Here is a 15,864-nt window from a genome sequence, read left to right as displayed (position 1 = left end):
TCACACATTGCTTCAGTGTTCTTCGCCATGCTTCTAAATGAAGATCAGAGTCCTGAAATTTAAAAATTTTTTTTGGTGAATAAGGTTTTTTTCTCCAGATGGTGCCAAGACTCAGTGCATGGGCAAACTGTCACCTACTCAGTCTGTGTAAGAAACATGATTCTTACATCCTGACAGAATTCCACAACACTTCAAAAGCTTCATGTGAGCCAGAAGGGAAGCAAATATTTTTCAGAAGGGCCTTCAACAGGGCAATCATAAGGTAAATTTATTTTTTAAACCAGATATCAATTAAGTTTAAGAACAGCATATTCAATACAAGTCACAGAAGGTCATTTGTCTTATCAAATTCCAAGCACTAGAGATTGTATAGCTACAAATTGCATGAGTTACACTACTCTCAGGAAAGCAATCTGTGGCCTGTTGGAGTTGTGTGTGCAAAACAGTCCTCAGAAATGGATATTCCCAAGAAATGGAGTCCTGGAATGGCCAGTGTCTGGACAAGAGGGACACTCACAGCTTATGCTTTCCCTAAGAAAAGTGTTAACTACTTGTACAGGATCATTGTAGCACTCCAAGGGTCCCTTGCACCTCTGCTTCAGGATTAACTCAACAGACCCAACAAGCACTAAGAAACTCCTCAATGGCATGAAGCAGAGCCTGCATTTTATAACATTAAACTGAGTTCATGCTATGTCCAGCTCTAGGCCAGACCTCCTGGGCTTCAGTTTTGCCACAGTATTTTAAAACAGAATACTTACTACCTCAGCTGTCCTGGTTCTCTGAGTAAGGACAGCCCATCCTGGGAAGTTTCTGTATACCTTCTAGGTTTTATGTTTTCTATTCTCTTTTTATATGCATTACTTTCATTCTCTTTCAGAGAGAAAGAAGTGCTTTCAGATGGGCATACCTTTTACTCTTCAACTGATTCCCATCAACAATATCAGAAAAAATATCATACATGCCATATGCCACCATGAGGTGAAATAGGTAAAACATTGCAGATCATTCCAGGCTGACAATTCTATAAAACAAAAAATGTAGGCTGATGTTAGCTGGGAACAAAGCAGGGAAAAGCCTTTGATACTTCTCACTAAGCAGGGGTATCAGACCTGTTGAGCTGTGATGCTTTTCACTGAGAAATCACCTATTTGGTTTTTCCACAGACTGTGTCCTACTTCACAAAGCAGAATTGTTTCTGTGGTGACTCTCAGGTTTTGTTTCCTAACAAGTACTTACTTCATTCATTTTCCCAGGCAAAGCACCAGATCATTAGCACCCACGTTTCAAACAATTTGCTGCATCAAGAAACCAGACCAGTTTCAGTGAGGATCAAGCTCCCCCAGGCTGACTACAATTAATTCAGTGGTTAGGCAGCGGTCTCCAGCATACTGTGTTTTAACAGAATTCATGGAGATGGCTTGTAAATAATAAGTAGTATTAGCACCCTCTCTTGACTCCAGGTTTACACAATGTTTTCAAACTTGATTCAGCTCCTGAGAATCCCTACAGAAGGAGGCTAATTCAGAGCAAACTCTTGCTTGCATGTTGTGGTGTTCACTGAACAACACATGTAGGAATGTGTGTGTGATGCTAAATACACACCTTTCAAATCACTCGTGCTTTTATTCTAAGATTATCTGACAAAGAAGGATTGTCCCCAAGCTATCAGCAATTCAGAAAAGAAGCAACAGGTGTGGAACCAGTGACCACAACAGCTTCTGTACTACTCACATCAGCAGAGATCACATTCATAATTGAGAAAAGCTGGATTCTTCCTCCTCTTTATCCCAAAATACAGTAGTTACAGCACTTACTGAGACAGGTAGCAGTACAGATAAAGATCTGTCACAGCCTCAGGGAACAAGAATAACCAAGTTCCTCCTAAGTATTCTAATAACAGGTTAGATGCCTCTTTATCCCACCAGATCCATGGTGCAATTTGGTCTTTCAGAATATCATGCAACGGCGCTATTTATCATAGAGTAACTTCACTCCTTAAATACTGCCAAACAAGCAGCCCTTCAACATGCTCTCCTATACAGGCAGATCACACACAGAGCTCTGCTGCTGCTCCTTCCATCAGCACAGGCTTCTGGCAGTGAGGCAGCCGGGAGACAGACCAGGAACTGCAGCAGAAGGCGCAAGCAAGGGAGTCAAACAGAGGTAAGTTGCTTGTTCATATGCGTCCATGGTTTCTTTCTCTGTTGCCTGTCTCCATAAATTTGTGCAGCTGGTTCTCAGAGCAGCCAGCCTACCATCCTTTCTGACTGCTGTGCATCAAAGTGCATGTTTGCCAGAGGTGGAGAGGAAAAAGCCTTTGACCCATGCAAATGATGCAACTGATGGCTTCATTTTGTTCTCCTTGGTTTTTTCCCCTAGGGGTGCCACTGTGGATGCGTGGAAATCTCAGCTTTGAAAGCATGTACATAAATTGAATAAATCTTGTTCTTGTAGTTCCAAAAGCATTTCAGTTTTCCCTGTAAGTTAATCCAGAGATTGTGGCATCTGCTAGCCTGGTGTATTTCTGTACCATTTAAAGTGTATGTGAAAGCAATTACTACTCTCTCAAGAGTACACTGATGAATTTCTAGAATGTTTGAGGTTTGTTTTCATTAATACCAAGTCTTCAGAAATGGCAATTTTGAACATATCTTTCAGGCACCTTTCTATACCATTTTTTTTTTTTCTTTTTAAAATATTTCAGTTATTTCCTGTTTGCCATGGTAAATGTCAGTCTTTGGCATTGTTTCATTGCATAAAAAGACTAGATTATTGTTCATTACTGCTCCTACAGTCAAGATTTGACCACTGAAATTAATGAGACAGTTGTGTGCCAAACCTTGGAGTTAATTGGTGCATTAGGTCTGATTTATAAAGCTTCCATATTCAGTACAGTATATAGAAAATTGCACAACATAAAAAGGGTAAAAATTTAGCTACTGCATTGCTTTACCTTTAGTACAAACTCTGGCTTGTGCTGAACTTTTCAGTTTTGTTCCCAAACAATGCTCCACATGCAGGAAGAAAGTGTTTTTTACTTTTATTTGAACTGAATAAAATAGCAGAAAGCAGTGGAATATCTACTCTGAAAATGTGCTTCCAGCGCACATAGTTGGGAGAATTTCTGGTGTATTGACAGAAGAATTGGAGTGTTCTTCTACAAAGTGGATAGACCACAGTGAGTTTGGATGTCAATATTACAATTATAATATTATATTATATATATTACAATTTTTATATATTTTTATATATATATAATATTCCAGTTGTGGTTTCATCCAAATGTTCTAGGCTCTCAAGGGATACGATAGATTTAATAAAAAATGAAAATAATTGACGACTCCTTCCTTCATTCCTTCATGAAGAAGTTCAGAGGAAACAAATATTTTACCTATCCTTTTTACACTCTCCAAGTCTTAATGACACTCTTTCCCATGGTGTTTCAGATACGACACTCTGGGTTTATTACCTGTTTCCTCCATGCTAATTACAAAGTTGGCTACAGCCAAAAACCAGGGCATTAACTATATAGAGAGCACTACAATTTCTGTTCAGACAAGTTTTACTGTGACCACCAGACAGAGCCTAAAATCCATGAAAATTCAGACTTTTCTCTAAGAAAGACAGATTTACAATAGAAAAGATGTATATGAGAGAGAAAGGATGGTACTCAGCACAAACTAGAATCAATACCGTATAAACACAGGCCCCCAGGTTGGTTCCTTCTCATCCTGGAGCCTCTGACTCCTTCCTGGCCGATATCAAAGAGGATAAGCTGCAGACAACCCCTCCTCACACAGATACTTATCCTGGCAGCCCTTGGGGAGCAGACGTTGGGCAACCTTCAGGAGACTCCTCTTGGGTCTTCCTGTGGAATTCCACACCACTCTCTTCCCAACAAACATAGAGCATGTGCTCTTCCACACAGCCCCAAGATGTGGTGCCTCTTCATGCTGCTCTGCTCCCAAGGAATTGCCTTTTCAGCAGGATTCACAGCAGCCTCCATCCCAAGCCACTGCAAGAAGAGTCGCGACCCCGAATGCTTCATGAATGTTGTAAGTAGGGTCACCTTCTCTCCCTCTCTTTCTAAATCTTCTCTCCCACTACCACTACCACTGACTAACTGCCTGTCAGGAGGCTAAAGTAAGTTCCCTTCAAAGAGGTCTCTCCAGCACTGTGAGCATGGACCTGGAGGAAATGTTGATGCTCCTATCCGAACAGTGTTAGCCTGAGAGAAGGATTCCTTTGCAGGGGAAACAAAGGCTGGCTTCTAGTTTCAAGGCCCGCCCTTCTGTAACCTGTTTGCCTAGAACAGTGTAAGGGTGCTTGAACCCCTTCTTCAAACAGCAGACCCTCACAACAAAAACCCCTTGCTCTGAATCACCAAAGATTTCCTCACTGTAGCAGGTGTGTAATAGGTGGTGCTGTGAGTGAGTCTGTAACAGAAGCTCCACCCTACATGGCTTGCTTAACCACACTTCGGCAAGAAAGGATTCACTGTGGAACAGATAGAGATACTGCTGCATGTTTAGTCTCTAGAAATGTACGACCTTGTTGTGGAGGAGAGTGGGAGCTTCAGGCAGAGTTCCTTATAGAAGACCTTCCATTGAGTAGTGAGGTGCTGAAAGGACCCCCTTGATTTCTAAACTCCTGCTCAGAGAGGAGCCTGGGTGCAGCTGAATCCAGTCTTAGCCTCCAACTGACACTGCTGAAGTCTAAGGAATTACAAAGGTGTGATTGAACCATTCTACAACTTTGTCTTGCAGGACTAACGATGGCAAACCAGATATATTTATATAAAAAAGAACGATTTATTATAATAAATGATTAGACAAAAATATCCTAATCAGAATTTTTTACTACACAGTACAGTAGCTAAAACTACTAGTATAAGATAGGATAGAAGAGTGCATTATATCAAAGTAATCACATAAAAGCAATTGTATTAAAGCTAGCAAAAAGAAACAATTATTAAAATAGAGATTGCGCAACTCATCCTCACCCACACCAACATCCATGGGCAAAATCTCTTTCGCTCAACCTCCAGGAGTAACTTTGAGGGGCGTCCCCACGCAAAGGAGAAATCTTCACACACACTCCGAGAAGGGATATGTTAGGAGAAATTAACCGTATGAAAGTGGACTGGACTTTGATAGTGTAAAGTGATTGACTACCAATCATGTCTCCAGATCAGCTTAGCAGTTTATCTGCCAGATCTTTGCCTCATTATCAGGATGTTAATTTGGGGTTGACGTGTCAGAGCAGTTTTAGCATAATTCAATGCCAAAAGGAGAACATGATGTTCCCTCTCAGCCCACCACTGATAGCTTGAAAAACAGGGTATTATTTGAGTGACTTGACCACATTCCAAGGCAGAGCATCATGCTACACACCTGTATCAGCCTTGCAAAAAATGACAAACTATCTCCCAAAAGGTTAGTCACACACTTTGTCCCATAACAGGGAATCAAATATCAGACAACTACCATCTAAGCAGGTCTGAAGAAGACTTTGTTGCATCCTGCTACTTTTATAAGTGTAGTGCTTGAGTACCACAGATAAAGCAATTACTATAATTTGAGTGATACGGTATTGAGTAGAATACACAAACCACATCACAGAAACACATCCCAACTCTTCTCACTGCTATTTGCATCTCCTGGCCTCCATGGCTGTGGCATGGCAGTTATAGGATCATCCACAAAAGAGAGAGACCTGGAGTTTGTTTTCCTGCAGGAATCCCTTTTGGTGTCCCTCCCTACCAGTAAAACACAGAGCAGTAGAGAAAGGCTAGCAATATGTTATCACATTTATCTTCATGGCAGGTTCTTGGCTAGTTTCACATTCCTGGACAGAGGCAGCCTCTGAACACTTCCTACACCAATATCTGCACTGTAAATGCAAACCCTCCTTTGGCTTTCCCCAGAGTGAAATTATCAGATATCATGGATTCCCCAGCGAGGAATATGAAGTTACAACAGAGGATGGATACATTCTTGGTGTTTACAGAATTCCTGCTGGAAGGAACAGCCAAAATACAGGTATGGCATATAAGACAAGATGAAGGTCTGAGAGCCAACTCTTACATGGATTCCCCATCTTTCCCCCTTGCATATACAATGGCATGTTCCATACCTTTCCATCTCAGCAAGGGCACCCAGCCTAGAATGTGGCCTGAGTTCTGTATATTGGTTAAACACTCCTGCAAAACCAAATTCTGCACCCCAGTTTTAACAACATATTACCTATTACTAATACAGCCTAAGGAAACTCTCCTGTTTCAGAGAAGAAGCCTGCAGTCTTGCTACATCATGGTGTTTTAGCAGATGCTACTCACTGGATTTCCAACCTGCCCAACAACAGCTTAGGCTTCCTCCTCGCAGATGCCGGCTACGATGTCTGGTTGGGAAACAGCCGAGGAGACACCTGGTCTTTAAAACACAAGACGCTTAAGCCCTGCCAGAAAGAGTTCTGGCAGTTCAGGTACTCTGTGGAGAAAAAATTTCTGAAGAAAGCAACATTCAGGGAACTAGCAAGATGAGGCAGTTGGTACTAGAATGCAGAACCTTTCCCTTTCTGGTTTTATGAAAAAATCCTTTTCTAAATTATGTGAAAACACTACAGGTTTTCGTATAATCTGACTTCAAGCGGGACATGCAACATTTAAGGAGACTAGACAAACTCTTTTCCACAGATGTAGCCACTTTTGGGCATATCAGGGAGGTTGTAAGAAGGAATTGGCTGCATGGTCTGGACAGGGTCTTCTGGAATTAGCACACACAGAAGCAAAGCTGGAAGTATAAAAGTCATCTTTGTCCATACACCATGCTGGTTTCTTTTGGAAAAGGCTTCCAAAACTGGGAGGCATCTGTAACCTTGAGGTCTCCCACCAGATACCATGTCCCAAGTGCAGAAAGGAGAGGAGACTATTCAGCTCAGTCTAGAAATCGGATCTACCACACTTGATGTTAACTGAGAGAAAAATATTTCTTGTAACCCGCAAGGGTGAAAGCACTGAATAAATTCAGTTCCCCAAGGGCTGCAGCTGTCAGATGAAACTGGCACCTCCTCCACAGAGAGCCCAAGGCATCAGGCAGCCAGGCTGTACAGCTGCACCCCTCTGCCCACTTCCCCAGCTCAAGTAAGGATGCAGACACACTGTGCAACCTCCTCCTTCAATGGGTCCTGCTTGGTGCAATGAACAAAACTGACAATCAGTAACTCACTGTGATAGTCAAATTGTCTGCCAGCTTTTTGTGTTTCTCCCTGTAGCTTCGATGAAACAGGTAAATACGATATTCCAGCAGAGCTGTACTTCATCATGAATAAAACCGGACAGAAGGATGTTTACTATATTGGTCACTCGGAAGGGTCAACTGCAGGTAATGTTAGAACTGCCTGGGTACAAAACAGTCAGCATTAGTGCTTAGGATTTATGTGTAAGGTCTGTGAGCAGACGCTGGGGTTTATATCATGGTGTACCTTTACCTTTTTACAAAAACCAACTTAGAAACAGAGTAGAAAATGGGGGAAGTGGCATTCTTAGACAATTATTTTCCTTTCTTCGCATACGCGCATTCTAAGAGTCTCTTTGCAGAATGAATAGTTCAGACCAAGTCACCGCCTTCTTTGTCTTTAGATAATTATGTCAACCAGCCAAATCCATCAGTGGAGAAATTTAAACACATTCAGAAAACAGGATGGAACAAACCCTTTTTAGTTTTAATTCCTTCCCTATACTCTTCCTTTATGTGTGAATTCACTTTCACCCAAGTATGTGTGTAGTTACAAGGAAAAATTCTATTCTTAATCTCCAGATAATTATTGTATTTCTTAATGCCAGCATAAACACATACAGTCTTTTAGAGACTGCAAGCTGAGAAACTCTTTTATTAGAATTTATGTAACTTTAGCGAGAACTTGAATTTCAAAAATCTGATTAATAGACCTTTTCAACCAAAACTGGTCTTAACACAAGATTGTCAGTTCTGAGAAGATCAATATTAGGAGATGCTCTAATGAGCTTGTATCCTTAGAATGAACTTTATCTTCCAAATAAAAGTTTCAAGCAAAAATCAAACATTCTTACTGGGTCTGCAGCATAGAAATGGAAAACAGCCATTGGTAATCTAGTCTCACTTCTTTGTTGCCTACTGCTTCTTTATTTATTTGGTCTGTGGAGATCTCTTCATTAACTTGACTTTTTTTTTTGTGCTTGCAGGCTTCATAGCATTTTCTACTTATCCTGATTTGTCTCAGAAGATTAAAGCATTCTTTTCTTTGGCACCAGTAGTCACCATCACACATGCTACCAGTCCTGCGGTAATGCTCACACAGCTTCCCCAGCCACTGATCAGGGTAAGACATTTCTTCTAAAGAGAAAGACATAATTATCTGCTTTGTCTCTACTGCGCTCATGCAACCTGAACTTTTAATGGGTGATGAGCTGGAATTGAATTTAGTGTATCAGACTGTTGACAGTACCTGTAGACTTCAGACTTTCCAGAGAGCTAAGCTGCAAGGTTTCACACAGTATCTCTTCTGCAATTTCTTTAAGGTAGCAGGCATACTTTCACTGCTATTTCTTTAAATTAAATATCTCTGAAGAAAAATTTCAAATACCAGAGCAAAAGAAATCTAATATATTCTACTAAATCTAGCTTTAAGCACTAATAAAAACTACAAGTAAGATATTTCACATCTTAATTTTATCAGACATGCAGTTCATTTTTGCTTGTGACTTATCTACTTTTAAAGTGATACATGAAGCTTGTACACCAGAAGGTGTCAATTTAACAGCATTTACTGGGAATGTGGAAATCATGCATGCTATTATTTATGTCAAACCACAGGAGCACATCCTCTTTCACTCCAAGCTGTACCCATGGTGTGACTACAGAACAGCCAGCTCTACACCCTTCTCATTTGTCTCATTTGTCTGATCCCTCTTTACTTGGTAGTAATACAGTACAGCTTGCGCCTGCCTGGAAAAAATATTAGGGCAAAAAGGGAGTTCCTATATTCTACAGTCATCAGTGCAGCCAACTTCCTTTCTCACTGAGATCAGTACACTAAAAACAGATGGATAGTGACCTCCAGCACTCAAGAAGAAGAACATGTGGTCTGCCCTTGAGAAGAACACACTAAAAAGGATAGTGGGATGACAAGCAGTTTCAGCAATCCTGCCTCTGGGGAAGAGGCAAGGCTATTAAAAAAGAGGGAGTGACTTATAGAAGAGGGAGTTTTCTGCATCAAATAATCCTGCAACAGCTAAAAAAAGGTTTTGCACTTTTCCTCCCCTCAGTTACTACTTGGCTGCAAAGGAGCTTTTCACTACCATGAACTGATGAAAGGACTTGCAACACAGCTCTGTGCATGTCTGGGAAAAGTTTGTGGCAGTATCTTCTGCGCCATAGCAGGGGGCAGGATACAAAATATGAACACGGTAAGCACATCCAAGAAAAGCTTAATACAAGTAAATCTGAAGTAGTTTTGAAGGGCAACTGGATGGAGAAAGAACTTTTTCTCTTTTGCACAATTCATATGTTTTCCTTCCTAAGCAACAAGACACCTGGCTCATCTTAACATAAGAGATGGTTTCTTTTTGCTTGCTACACATTGAAACATTTCCAGCCAAAACTCAAAGCTATTTCTTCACACTTCTCTCCAAACGAAAGTTTGCATTCCTTTACTCTGGCTGCTACCTGTTTTTCTTACAGACCTTTCACGTGTCTGTTCTCCAGTCACCTTTAATCTCTCAGACTGTTTAACAAGTGTGCCCATAAAAAGCCCTCACACATGCAGCTTCATTATGCTCAGGAGAACTGTGTATTAACAATCTTTCTCTATTGATTATGCATTATTTAAAGCATCATAAAAATCATAGAAACTAGGAAAACCAAGGCCATACACACTTTCAGAATTATGTTTTCTCTGTGGGTAAGGACTAATGTTGAAAAGACTGTCCCAAAGGCATAAAATCTTATGTAATCATTCCTACTGTAAACTAACATATTTGTGAGTCTTTCCTCAATTTCATTTTTTATAATTGAAGAATATCCTACAAAAATGGGGTTTTAACACAGCAGCAGTATGTTGCTCAGGGTCTTCACAGCTTTATTCTGTCACAGCACCGGATCTCTGCCTTAATAACACTTTTGCTTTGTCTCCAGAGTCGAGCAGATGCTTATGCAGGACATTACCCAGCTGGAACATCAGTACAGAATGTTATTCACTGGCATCAGGTATAACTGTTCTGACATACAAACACTCTTATTCCGGCTTTTTATGCAACTGACAGCCAACAAGGAAGGCCAGAGGTGACAGATCTGGGAATCTGCCCATCAGATCTTTTCACCTGTCACAGAGGGAGCACAGTTTCCCATGGCTTACCAGATCATTCCCCAAATTGCCCCTTTGGTACCAGGCTCTGAGACTGCCCCAGGGCACATCACACCTCTCCATGTTAGGCTCTAAATGCTTCCAGCCTTCATCCTTATTCATGAAGGCGTGTGCCTTGAAGGCTGCAGAAGTGAACACAAGCGCTGTCTAGGCACTTTGCAGGGAGGATAGCGAGAACTTCAGCAGTCAGGGATGAACCAAACGAAGAAGTGATCTAGGTTAAAGCTTGTCTCCCAGAAGGTTAACTGCAGCCTGGATTACCTCCAAAAGCCAGCTATCTGCACAAATGCCTCTGCTGGCACAAAGGCAAAATGGGGAACTGCCTCTTCTGCTGGCACTTCATGCCACTTTCAGACCCAAGCTTGTTCTGCCTAGGCTCCAAATCAGACCAGGGCAAGATAGCATTGGCTCAGAAACACATCACTGTATGTGAACTGTGAACTTAAGTGAACTCTAAGTGAACTGTGACACTTAAACCAGCACCTAAATACATGTGTGCTGCTCTACACTCCCCTGCCTAAAATTCCTGGTGTCCAGAGCAGAAACCAAGCACCCAGAGCCACAAAACAGAGAGGAGGAGCTAGCAGATTTCTATCATATCCTCAGTCACTTAGAGGTTTGGATGAAAAAAATGCACACACATTATCAGTAAGACAGGGTAATCTTTTATTATTTTGATTTACCTTTTAGACAAATCCCAGAAGACAACAGTTCAGTGTTAAGGTAATCACACCCTGCTCCCAATACTCTCGTATGCAGTACAGAGCCTCTGATAGTGTTGCCACTACTGTGAGCAGACCAGACCAGACCAAACAGGCACACAAAAGTCGAGGTGTGTGAGGAGGTATCCCAGGCTAGTGAGAGCCCTGACATGCTCCTGCATCACAAAGAGCTACCTTAGCTAACTGAAGAGCCAATTAAGATAGGGCAGCAAGATTTTAATAACTAAACATACCAAGGGTGGTGGTTGAAGATCAGGAGGGAATGTTAGCAAGGGGAAAGGCGGTGAAACCACTTATCCCATGATCCCCTCCTGTGTATCCCTGGTATCCTGTCTCCTGCCTGAGCCCTGACTTGAATCATATGCAAAAAACCAGCTTCTGCACTGTCTCTTAACACTCTCATTTTATCTGTCTTTGTTACAATATTAACAGATATTACGTGCAGACCAGTTTCAAGCTTATGACTATGGCTGTAAGGAGAACATGAAGAGATACAACCAGGTGAGGCAATACATTTTTCTGAGAACTCATCATTGCGTCCTGGCAAAACTAAGAATAGAAAAATTCATATTTTAGCACCTTGAGTGCTACAAAAAGAGGGGGAGGGTGTTCTTAGGTAAAGTTTCACCTGAATCTACTACTCATAATTGTCAAAGTCTATTCACAAACACAGTGCAGACAGATTCTTGCAGCCTGCCCTATTGATGAAGGGATGTGTCCAATGACATGTCAACTTACCTGCCATTCCCAAAAGGCTAAGAGCCACACCCAGGTCCAAGGACTGGATGAGTACAGAGATCTTCACTTCCCCAAAAATCCTCAAGGTCTGTCTTTCAGTTAAACACTAGAATGGGGAGGGGAAAAAAGAAAGTGGAAATGCCTACCTTGGTATTCAGAGGCTACTTGCCGTAAAAATTAAACATAAGGGATGATTCAGTATGGCATAGTGGAGACTGCTGGGGTGAACGAAGGTATTCTGTATGGAAAAAAGGAAACAGGCAAAACTTGGTCCACAGGAGTTTTATTTACTGCCTAGTCAACACTAGGAAATGCTGTGCTCCTCTTGCAACACTTATAACTTGCCTGACTATTTTTTGAGGCTTGATCAGATCAGTTGACTTGCAGTGAGCTTTGTGAGTCAGGGCAGGTTGTTTTATGGGTGGCACATTATCTTACAGGTGGATAAAGATTCCAAAGACTTCTCAGTCACCTTTCATGCACACATACAGTCTTAAAATACCTGAAGTTTAAATTTTGAAATGGGCAATGTTTTATTCCCAATACTGTGGAAGGTTAGGAAACTGCCCAAAAAGCAGCGCAGAAGAAAGATAACAGAACCACCCTTTGATAATAGGGGTCAGTTTAAAAACATCTTGTGTATGGTCCCTTACCACACTGACAAATAACCATCCTGCATTGTCATTTGGCCCAGATCCCAGATGATCTCCATTTTAATCTTCCGTGTTTCTTTAATTTCTTCTGTGATGATAAGCAAGGCAAGGACTGGGGTTAGGGCAATGAACAATAAGAGGGTGGCCTTCATCCTTATGGTTTGACTATAGGCAGTGCAGAAGAAAAAAGCCAAGAGAGATGCTTGCACAGAAACCTTTCTCTAAACACAGCTTCTGCTACAACAGCATTCACTCAGCTCTCCTCCCTGTCCCACAGACTGCTCCTCCTGTGTACAAGATAGAGGAGATAAGGACACCAACTGCTGTTTGGAGTGGTGGAGAGGACAAATTTGCAGACCCAAAAGACATGGCAAGGCTACTTCCTCGGATCACTAATCTCATTTACCATGAGCATTTTCCTGCATGGGGACATCTTGATTTCATCTGGGGCCTTGATGCAACTGAGAAAATGTATCTGAAAATCATTGAACTAATGAAAAAATATGCTTAAAGTGCCACATAAGGAATTAATTCATCCAGTAGAAACCTCAGAGCTCTCTATTTAGCAGTTGAATATTGGTATAGGGATAGGTATAAAGGTTTACAAACCACTGACGACTGGTTGGCAATTTTTTTACACTGCTTTCTATGGTGTTACACTCTTATAGTGACTGCAATCTTTCTGAAGAAGCTGAGGTACATGTGGATGACCACTGAAAACACAAATATAGTAGATGGAACACTTCAGAGACCACTTACTTTGGAAGATTTCAGCTTCCATGTGACTGATTTTGCTAAAACTAGGATTTCATTTTCTCTTTCCTTGATGATCAGTACTACATATTTCACTTGAGACAAAGGTGTTGTTCCCTGAAAACCCAAAATGGGAGATAATTTCTCTGTTTGCTGAACTTTGCTGAAATTGAATCATCTGTCATCCTGATAGTGTTTCACCCATTTTTCTCTCCTCACATTACCAACAGCAGCAAGGCAGACCTGTTGGGGAAGATGGAACAGGAAAACCTTGGAAATATGATTGCCTGACAAAAGATTTTGGGAATATGAAAACTACAGGCAACATCGAAATGAAAGCCACTTTTGAAATACCAGGTCTTAGTTACTGAACAACTAGAAAACAATGGTATGGCCACTGAAGATAATCCCCTCTTGATTGAACAATACCCTCTGCTTGCAGGCAGGTCCAAGGGTCAGAGCAGACCCTACTAGCTCAGCAGAAGGGGTCCAAAGAGTAGTTTTTAGAAGTTAAGATGTAACACTCTATGGTAATATAAGAACTCTTATAGGCTGTATGTAAATGCTATAGGATTTGTATCTTGTATTAGATTGGTTAGTGACAATTAGAATATTCAGTACAGAAGATGATTTATTGTATTGTAACCAGGACTTCCATTCATTCTCACTTCCACTTCTCTTCTCTCTTCTATTCATTCTCACTTCACTTCATTCTCTATTCCTCTCTTCCACTTCTACTCTTACTTCCACTCTTGCTCTTACACCCTCTCTCTTTCTCTCACCTGCTTACTCTCTTGGGCCTGCTCAGAGCTGAGTCAGGCAGCTCTGAGCAGTGCCCCTATACCCACGCTTTTACAATAAACCGACTGTGTCCCAAGACCTGCCTATAGAGATCTCTCCATTCGTCCCCGTCTCCGTCTCCACTCGTCTACGTCCGTCCAACTCACCCAATAACCTACACAGACCCAAAAGATTTTCACTTGTAAGATTACCCTGGCATCTAAGCAGTCAGGAGTTGGCTATACTGGCCCAAATGTCAAGAAATCCTGTGCTAGAAAATATATGTCAGAGAGGAAACACTTGACTGCTGGACAGATGCAGATACTCTCTTACCCTCACACTAATGGTTTGTTAACCCTCTTACTACAAAGAGCACAACTGTCTTCATGCTCCTAACCTGGCAACTGGGGATTGAGGAGATGCAGACATAGCAGCAACTGGCACACAAAAAACAACTGCATCCATCTCAATAAATATTTCTGCCACTATTAGTAAAGATGTTGTTAAAAGTTCTTCTAGGCTCTCAGTTCACCACGTCAGTGCTCACCTAAAGACAATTCCAGGAGGTAAAGATTACACCAAAGGGTTCATCATTACAGGGCAAGTCAGGATAGCTCAGGCACTGTGGGTGTTTCTGGGTGGGGGCATAAGCATCAGTTCCTAAGTCAAAACTTGTGGAAAGTGAAACCCATTTGATGATAATCGGGGAGATAGAGAGCAATATAAACAAAACATGTTTGTCTCTACAGAAAACACATGCAAAGGGCATCTTCATGGAAACATATGCAAATGACACACCTCCTCTTGCAACCTGTAGTACAACTGGGAACTGAGTTCTCAGGTTCTGGAGAGGTTTGCAGTCCAAGACACGGGTGGCTACTCTTGCCCACATCACATCATTTATAAATCTCAGTGTCCTGATCACCCCAGGGAACTCAAACAAACCCGGCCCACTCCATAATGCCACAGGGCAGACCTGGCAGAGGCACAGCAAACACTGCACCCAATACAGATACGGGCTCAGGTCTGAAGGGAGGGGCAGTAGGACCCAGAATTCCAGCTTGGGTAACGAGGAAGAGAGTGACTCTTTGGAATGTCTGGCAGCAAAGCCCTTCACCTCTGCTCTCATTCACACTTCTGCAGCACCACCCAGCATTCAGACAAGGTGCACGGGATGAACCTGACAGTGTGACATTGCACAAAATCACTGGAAGGGAGGGAAAAAAAGAGAATCACAACACCAAACATCTTCTTCCCTCACCAGTGGTGCATTTTCTCTTTTGCAGAATCACAGCTAACCATGAACTAGAACTGATTCTCCATGAACAGTTCTGATTCTCTCACACGGCTCTGCCCAGCTGAAGAAAGCAGTGGGCGCACAATGGGGACTGCCCTTTCAGGGAGGTGAAGGGACATGGATCTATCAGTTCCTCAAAATCTGGTTGTGTGGACACAGGTCTGAAATTAAGTTTACTCATCCTGGAAGCAGCCACCAAGGGCTGCTCCAGGACATCAAGTTCAAACTTTTCTAGAGCATCTTGCCGTGCTGTACAAGAATCAGGCACAGGCACACCTTGCAAGAGGTTCCAGGGAAACATTCAGGTCACTGACCAACAGGTCTTGGGAAAGAACACCATGTGCAATGTCTTCAATACTGAACACCTAAATCAGCATAATGTTCAGCCTAACTTCACCTCTGACCTAATTGAGTTCTACAAATGATTGCCAGTTTTTCTAACAGAAGACTATTTCCAAATACCCATCTGATAGACTCTCCATTTAACAAAGTTTCCTGCAACCAAACTTTATTTTCT

The 15,864-nt window shown here is 41.8% G+C and overlaps 1 protein-coding gene and 1 long non-coding RNA gene across 4 annotated transcripts; one reads left to right on the top strand and one right to left on the bottom strand.

Moving 5' to 3' along the window:
- Positions 1-2,016: 2,016 nt before the first annotated feature.
- Positions 2,017-13,089, top strand: LOC116447390 (lysosomal acid lipase/cholesteryl ester hydrolase-like). 3 transcript variants are annotated; one of them, XM_032116528.1, is made up of 11 exons: positions 2,017-2,166; positions 3,932-4,058; positions 5,930-6,044; positions 6,288-6,486; positions 7,276-7,385; positions 8,225-8,361; positions 9,308-9,448; positions 10,176-10,247; positions 11,559-11,627; positions 11,881-11,950; positions 12,795-13,010. In XM_032116528.1, exons 1-11 carry the CDS (start codon positions 2,030-2,032, stop codon positions 12,911-12,913), a joined length of 1,296 nt encoding a protein of 431 aa, XP_031972419.1. In that variant the 5' UTR covers positions 2,017-2,029; the 3' UTR covers positions 12,914-13,010. The 3 variants fall into 3 exon arrangements, with proteins under 3 accessions (XP_031972419.1, XP_031972417.1, XP_031972418.1); XM_032116526.1 differs by having other exon boundaries at positions 11,800-11,950; XM_032116527.1 differs by lacking the exon at positions 11,881-11,950 and having other exon boundaries at positions 12,795-13,089.
- A 391-nt stretch (positions 13,090-13,480) lies between these two features.
- LOC116447394 lies at positions 13,481-15,321 on the bottom strand. The gene is made up of 2 exons (XR_004241564.1): positions 14,236-15,321; positions 13,481-13,513 (listed from the first exon to the last, which is right to left on the bottom strand). It is a non-coding gene; the product is annotated as an uncharacterized LOC116447394 (long non-coding RNA).
- Between the last annotated feature and the right edge of the window lie 543 nt (positions 15,322-15,864).

Source organism: Corvus moneduloides, chromosome 8, assembly GCF_009650955.1.
Source record: "Corvus moneduloides isolate bCorMon1 chromosome 8, bCorMon1.pri, whole genome shotgun sequence".
Taxonomy (NCBI): Eukaryota; Metazoa; Chordata; class Aves; order Passeriformes; family Corvidae; genus Corvus; species Corvus moneduloides.
Note: the sequence above shows the minus strand (reverse complement) of the source record. Positions and strands in the feature narration are given on the sequence as shown.